The 8,160-nt window shown below is 40.6% G+C and overlaps 1 protein-coding gene across 1 annotated transcript in view; it reads right to left on the reverse strand.

Annotated features, from left to right (window-relative positions):
• Positions 1-7,862, reverse strand: part of TTC27 (tetratricopeptide repeat domain 27) — a 138,055-nt gene extending 130,193 nt beyond the window's left edge. The window contains exons 1-2 of the mRNA XM_074818246.1: positions 7,630-7,862; positions 4,529-4,706 (exon numbers count right to left, since the gene is read on the reverse strand). Coding sequence (XP_074674347.1) covers positions 4,529-4,706; positions 7,630-7,717 — 266 coding nt within the window. The 5' untranslated portion in view covers positions 7,718-7,862. The remainder of the gene's footprint in view (positions 1-4,528; positions 4,707-7,629) is intronic.
• Between the last annotated feature and the right edge of the window lie 298 nt (positions 7,863-8,160).

The raw sequence follows: 8,160 nt of genomic DNA on the forward strand, positions 1-8,160 counted from the left end.
GTGGGCAAGAATGTGACAAAAGATGTAAAACAATGAGAAAGCAGGGGTGGGGAATGCTTGATTGAAAAAAAAAACCAACAGAGCCTTCAGGAGAGTTAAGAGAACAAGGACTGGTACAAAGAGTTCTTGTCGAACAAGACAAGGTAACATTTACTAGCTGTCATTGCTCAGCCAGTAACCTACCAGCAAGTATTATTTGAATACATATCTAAAATTACCATTAAATTTCCAAATAACTCAAGAACACAAAGCACTAACAATTACTGTACACTAAATTATTACCATTACACACAAAACAACCACACAGACATCTTTACTAATTATTGTCCCATGACAAATTATGCTTCAAAGCTTCTGAAAGATAACATACAGAATAATCAACCATCTCTGCACTGTGATTTGACAGATGCACTTCATTATTTTATCATTTACATTATTATTTCTACTAATTTTTATTTATTTATTTATTTTAACATTACTGACACCTATCTATCTGACAGGCAAACTTGCTTGAAGTCTTGGCACAGTTATATCCATGCAGAAGGCCTCTGAAACAACTGATAACCAATTCTATCACTTTGGCTGGGATACTGTCCTTCCACTGGCTAATTTGTCATCACCAATTGATTTTTTTTTCCCCACATTTTCAGATCCATGACCAACTTCCAGTCTTTCTATCACTCATTCTGTATCAGAAAATCAATTCCAGGCTCTGATCCCTCCAAATGTTAGCCTACTCTGTCTATTCCCCTTTTTTTCCCCAAGAAAAAAATTCACTGTCTCCCTGACTGTCCTTCACACTTAGAATGCAGACCTGCCCCGTCCCAAAGGCTGCTTGAAAACTGCTCTTCTGTACTGCCCGAAAAGCAACAGAGGGACTGCTGCAAGTGTCCCACTTACTACAGTGATCTACATAGTTTAATTTATTTCTTATATTTCCCTAGACATATGTGTTTATCCATCCATCTTTTTCTTTCTTTCTCTATGTGAATGGAGAATGTTTGCTGCCTTTTTTTTAAGCACTGCTTACACCAAGTCCAGTAGGATGGTGATCCCTGATGTAAATCAGATGCTTATACACACTTCACTGTGATATTCTTAGTGCTATACCTAATCTTGCTCAAATTCAAAATAAAAACCATAGACCATTTGTATTTGAAAAAATGATGGATTTGCATATAATGCTAGAATTTACAAGCAAAATATAAGAATGAGAAAATACTCAATAGCCAGGCTATGCTTAAGACACGATTAGGTTAGAGGTTTTGGGAGTGTTTTTTTTCTTTTTAGTGAAGCCAAAAATTACAGAAAAGAAGTCAAAGCAAGATTAGACACTGAGTAGTTTTAAAAATTCATATACATCAAAGCAAGCTGGAGAAACAGCAAGAACATCTTTTTCTTTTTCAATATATATAGCACACTAGTTAACCAATCATCAGATGCCCCAGGAGAAATACCAGAAATACCATGCAGTGCTCCAGTTGGGAAATCATAACAAGCTTTACGTATAGATTTGTTCTGGAAAGTTTGGTATTCATTTATATGTTGAATAAGGTAAAAGTAGTAAATACACGGTCAATAAAAACAAGTGTTAGTGCTCATTTCCTTGCTCCTTTAGGTTTTGGAATTGAACATAATAAGAGACCTTCAAGTTGGTTTTTTTTTTTGAAACAAGCTCTCCAAAATTATTCTATCTTTTTGTTGTGTTCTCCACACTATTTCCTTCCAGTCTTTAGAATCAAACTCTATGTCAGACAATGAATGCACCTCCTTCACATGGAGCTCAGGAAAAAATGAAAAGGCATTCCCCCTCTACATGGTTAGCACATATACTATTGCTTCATCCTCTACAATTTATTGATTTAAAATATAGCCATGAAGCTATATTATCTGTAGAAAATAACTGTTAACTATTGAAGTAAGTAGCAATAGTAGGAAGAAAAAAAATTTTAAAAATCTCCTATTTAATAAGTTTATTGTAAGGAATGTTTTGAGACTTCATTTTTAAGCCATAAAGGTTAAAAGTGCCATAGTGAAAAAATGTCTTGGGCAGGGGAAGGAGGGAAGCAGTTAAAATGATAGAAAAAGTTGCAGCAAATCTTAAAATACTGTTAAATATTTTTCTTACAGAACCATGGATTTGAAAGTGGAAAATGTTACAGTCTATGTCCAAAGAAATTACAATCTAGATCCAAATTTTGAGCTGTTTTGCCCTCAAGCTGCTCAATTTTAGCTTCAGAAAAAGAACTCCTTAAAGAATTCTTTTAACACTATTATAAAACCGTATTTCGTACTGCGTTTATATTGTGCTAAAAGAATAAGTTTAACATTATCCAACTTTCTGTTTCCGATTGAATTCAACTCCCATTGAGTTTTTTTAATCTCCAGAATTACAACTTTCAGTTCAGGGGAAAAAAAAAAAAGCGTATGCTTGAACTTATCCCATCTACTAAAAGTCACAAGAAAACCAGTGTCTTCCTGAATTTTCTGAGCTAGAACCTACAAGTTTGCTGCACTTCCTCTGTATCACTCAGCAGAAAAAGAAAATGTCATTTTACCCATTAAAAAAAAAAAAACTAGACAAAAACATTTTCATCATAGGCAATGGAAGGTCTGAGTGCAAAAGTTGCATGAATTCCTTCCATAAGGCAGTCGCAGGGCACAGGGCCTGCAGGTAGGGAAAATAACTATGTGAAACATTTTAACCTAGAAAGTCATTCGAGACAAACAAACATGGTACAGATTTAAGGGGTGTAAGCAGTGCCTACCTAAAATAGGAAACAATCTGTCTTTCAGTAGAAGTTTTTCTATCAAAAGAAAGTCACAACTTACTTCATTCAGCACTAATATAATTCAAAGCTTCTTATATTATCACTAATGGAGCTTGAAAAATATCACTTGTCTGCTACAAAAAAAAAAAGGTTTCTGGCAGACACTGATATATTCTGAGGACTATATGCCTTCATTTTGAATAAAACTCCAGGCTGTAATTTCGGGCAGAAAACCTCTGTCTGCTTCTGAAAGGCTAAATATTGTACATCTGTCTCCATATCCTCTGCCTAGAGTTGCAGAGGGAACAAGAAAAGCCTCAAAGACCAAAGAGCTGGAGTATGAGCACCTGAAGAACAAATTGCTGTCTGCAGTAGGACAGCTGTCATTGAGTCCTGTACATGGCATATAGGCTAAAAAAACCTCACAGGGGAAGCAGGAGAAGACAACATCACCATGACAGGATATGTATAAAGTATTACTGGGTGCATGATATAGATTAGGAGTATCTTTAAGAAGATGAATGTTTGACAAAGGCAGCAACACATATTTCAAGCAATGATTAAGATCAGGATTGGGTCTGTTTCAAGCCCTGACTGATCTTTCTTTCGTTGCTGCATTATTCAGAATAAACTATTGTAAGATGACAGAATCTAGCAATATTTAAAAATTTCTCTAGACTATGGTACCATCTAAACCATCTAAATATTTAACAGCAACAGCACAATGAAGAAAGAAAAAAAGAAAAAAAACACCTAGAGACAAAATGCACGGGAACAACCTCTGAACATTCTAACTCAGAAAACAGGAGCATATTATATTGTGTACCACATCAGAAGATAAGCTTTTGATACACTATGGTCTCTGACAAATCTCAGCTCAGTATTTTAGAGGTGCCAACTACTTGTTTCTCTCTGGTATTTTAGCAAAACCTCGTTTTTATGTCTGTCATACCAAAACACAGGCATTTATACTCAACCACACTTACTGGCAATACATGACCTTCCTCTTACTTTGTTTTTACCTAACCTTTTGTTATTCTTTTGGCAAAACTTTTTCCCACTCTCACCTTTTAAAATAAACAAATATATACACATACACACACACATATATATGTACTTTTCTGCTTCTACTATCCCTCACACAACAGATTTCAGTCTGTTCGTTATTTATGTAGTAAACTGTAAACACTAGTCAGACTCTAACAGCAAGAATTAACATACACAGCAAAATTTGACCGAATCTATCAGAAAGTCTTGTAAAGAAAATAATTAATTGATTAATAGCATCCATGAGTAATATCTTATTCATTTTACATTAAGAAGAGCAGAACAACCTTACTATGAATCAGAAATACAGGCATTTCTCAGACAGTATCATTGTATGGTACTTCAAGTAGTCACATAAATGTAATGCAACATTTCAGAGAGAAAACTATTAATAAATTGTTTGATGATACACAGGAACATCAATTTACATTTGTTGGCTTCTTTACACCAGTAGCTTCAGAGGTAATCACTGTAAATAAAGCTGGTGTTTTCAACAAACCCTCACATCACAACACTATCCAGTGAAAGAAACAATGATAATGAATACATGTCCCAAGGGAATGAGGGGAGCAACCCGAGAAATATGTTTTCTGTTGGAACAAGAATTTTGGACGTCCCATGTCACATACTATAAAATTTTTAAAAGTGTCTTTTGTAAAAATCAAACATGGACTCTATTAATCTTCCATATAATAAATAATAATTTCCACCTTTCCACATTATCAGCCTCTGCAGAACAGTCCAGGTATGACAGAATCTGTTTCTCCAAGTAACTGTCAATGTTCTCCTCTATCGCAGAAGATGCACTGAAAACATTCTGGATGGCTGAATTTGAAAATATTGCCTCGTATTTCCCATCAAAAATCGACTGCAATAAGGATCCACTTTCTGGGGAAAAAAAAAAAAAAAAAAAAGAAAACAGAAATCAGTGTCGACTTTGAAATAACTTTGTATTACAAGACCTATTCAAAGCAAAACATATACCATTCACCTTTCAAGGAATCAGTTTTCATTTACATTGCAGAAAAAGTGTGATTGCATTGAAACTAAAGAACAGCAGTAGCAGGCATCACTATTCAAAATAAATTTTACAGAACTTGTATTAATGTTACAGTGAAATACAAACTGGCAGATGAATGTAAAACAAAAATCTGCACTGAAATTTCAGGGGAAATAATGGATGGCCTTTCAAACATGTACACTACAGTTACTGAAGACAAATTATCACAAGAGGGTTTTCTTCTTCCAAAACATATATGGGTGTGTTACAGTAAAATCCTATAGATAAGACAATTTCATAGACTAGAGAACTTTTTTAGGGGAAATGCAACAAATAAAAAAGGTTCAACATTTGCAGAATTCAGTGAACAAATTCTCATGTAAAACTGCAGAAAGTACTCAGTCCTTCCTTTAAATGCTTAGAACATTCACAAAGAATGGACAATATGATTTTATCTTTATAAAAGAATTATTTTCCCATGCTAAGTTTACCATCTCAATGAGAAGTCTGCATATGGAGTCAGATTCTTAGGAGTAACTACTAAGGTGGATTTAGATCCATGAATGTTTCGCCGCTGAAGCCTTTCAAGACAAACAGAAGGCATGAAATGCTATAGGTTCAATTCCTAAGAAGCTTCAAACACATCAAGTTCTTGACCCAAGGTACAACTTTGTTCACAGAAGGTATCTTCCCTTTTTTTTCAGCTATGCTAAAGTGCAATCAATACAGCAGCTGTTAGAACAACTTCAACATGTTAAAACCTTCTATTATTGAGCAAAATCAGCATCTGCCTACGCTGCAGCTGTGGCTACAACTCATGTAAATGTATTAACTAGTTTTAAACTAGCTGATGCAGATGCTTGTAATGGTGCAGCTGAGGAAATGCAGAGGTCTGCATAGGATAGGTACCTTAATATTAATCTGTGATTCCAGTTGGGGACTGCAGCTCCTGTGCACTCAGTGTTACCATAGCTACACTAATATTAGTACCCGAGCTAGCCAATTTAACACTACCACAGGTATAGATCCACACAAGCAGCAGCTGTGCAAGGAAGCGAACCAAATACCAAGCCCAAGCTCATCCAGCTAAAACAAATCTTCTAAGTTTCAGACATACAGGAAAACCAAGCGCAGAACCAACTTCAGTAGTAGTGACAGATGACTTGGCAGGAATGGGTGATAGACATTCATTCTAATCTCTCCAGACCAGGTGGTTGACCACAATTTACTTTTGTTCTTAACAACAATGATCAACTGAATGATGTAAGAGAACATTTGTACTATATGATTTAAAAACCACTTCAAGCTGTACCTGGAAGGGCAAGTGCAAAAGAGTAATAATGGTTCTGCAGCCCTGCTGCAGAGAACAGAAATAACGAGAAATCTTCTCCAATCTATGCTTTGGGGACACTTTCTTTCACCAAATGACAACTTGTTTATGTTGGATTATAGTTGCCCAGGCAGGCGATGCTGTAGTTAGTAGAATAACTACTGGCTGCGAGGACACCAATGAAGAATATTGAGGTTTTCTTTCTCCAGTAATACTGTAACGTAACTGCAAGCACATAAAATCTGCTTTTGATTCTGTGTGTAGCTTTTTATAAGACACCATACAAATTCAAGGTCACAGCCTTTAAGTTTTGTTTCAGGATTATCAACAGGAAGGGCCCATGTAAGTGATGACTAAAAATCATCACAAACCCCATGATTTTCTCTCTCTACTGGAAGACACCTTTCTTCAACAACAGTCTTCCCCACATCTTATAGCAGCACACTACTTAAAAAAAACCAAACTAAAACTAAAAAAACCCCACCAAAAAACACTCACACCACAAACAGCACACACAATGTTCAGTGAGAAGACAGATCTGACAGATGTCAATCATACCACCTCACATTCCTGGACAGTACAATAATTAAGTTTTAGTAAGAAGTAAGGAAATAGAGCTGAGTAGGTATGCACAGTTCTTTTCCAAAATTCAGTAAATGCTTGGGTAAGGATAAATGAGTGTTTCAATATGCTACAACCTCTAAATGTTTTAAACAGCATGGCCCATGACTTAAGCACAACTGTATTTCTAGCCTGTCTGAAATATGGAAGTGCCTTTTAATGACAAATGTCACATTTTAGAAGCTGCTGCATTCCTCTGCAGGAAAGCTGGGTCAGTAACAACCTAATGAAGTCCCCTCAAGAGACTGCTTTCCATTGTTCCCTATGAGTAAATAACTAATAAAATATAGAACAGGTAGTTCATGCCAGACTTTTCCTCCTCCTGTTTTGCTACAAGAGCGAGTTTCATATCACTGCCAAATTCAACCAGACAGGTAGCCTTTCACTCGTGGGTCATAAGGCAGCCGAAGGAAGCACCATGGTGAAAAGCCTCCAGAGCGCCGACACGAAGTGGGCGAGGGGGGGGTGTCTGCCGGCCGCCGGGCAGGGACTGCCGCAGCCTCTTCACCCGCAGCCCCGTCGAAACAGCAGGTAGCGGCCGAGAAACTCCGAGGAGAGTCCCGGCGCGGCGGCCGCACCTCTCGCCTCAGCCCTGCCCTACCGGCGGCGCCGCTCCGCTCCTTCAGGCGGAGGAGCCCGATGGGTCTCCCCCACCCTGAGGCGCCGGCAGGAGCCCCCCGAAGCCCGGCTAGGGACAGAAAGGGCGGGAGAGGGAACGGGCGCGGGTGGAGGGAGCCGCCAGCCGAGGCCTCGGCTCGGCCTGGGGCCAGCGGAGATGTTAACGGTTCCGGATACCCACAGGAACGGCCCCACACAGAGGCCGAGCACCTTCCCCCCGCCGGGTCGGGACCTCCCCTCACCTGCTGCCGCGACTTCGCCCTGCTTCCACTCCAGGGACTCCGCCGCGCTGAGGAAACCCCTCAGCAGGGAGCGCTCCAGGGCCAGCATGGTCCCGCCGCCGCCGCCCCTGCTCTGCTCCCCACCACTGCCGCCTCGCTCGCGGCTCCTGCGCTGATGGGCGCCGCCGGCGTCCCCCTCAGCCCATGTGCAGGAACCGGCCGCAGGGAGCCGCCATGACACGCGCGCCGGGCACGCCGGGAGGATGCGGCGCCGCGCAGGCGCGGCAGCAGCCCGACGGCGCGCGCGCTCCCGCCAGCGCGGGGGAGGCGGCGCGTGCGCGGTGGCTGGGGGCGGGGCGGGGGCGGGGTGTGTGATGAGGGAGCGCGCGCCGCGCGCAGCCGTTAGCCGCGTGCCTCAGCACGAGCTCCACGTGCGCGAGGCGGGAGGGGAAATGGGCACGGGGCGGGGATGGGGGAACGCCCCGCGCCGGCCCGCGCCTTGCCGGGGCGGACAGAGCTGTGGTGGGCAGAGCCGTGGTGCTCGCCTTCGCC

Source organism: Strix aluco, chromosome 3 (assembly GCF_031877795.1).
Source record: "Strix aluco isolate bStrAlu1 chromosome 3, bStrAlu1.hap1, whole genome shotgun sequence".
Taxonomy (NCBI): domain Eukaryota; kingdom Metazoa; phylum Chordata; class Aves; order Strigiformes; family Strigidae; genus Strix; species Strix aluco.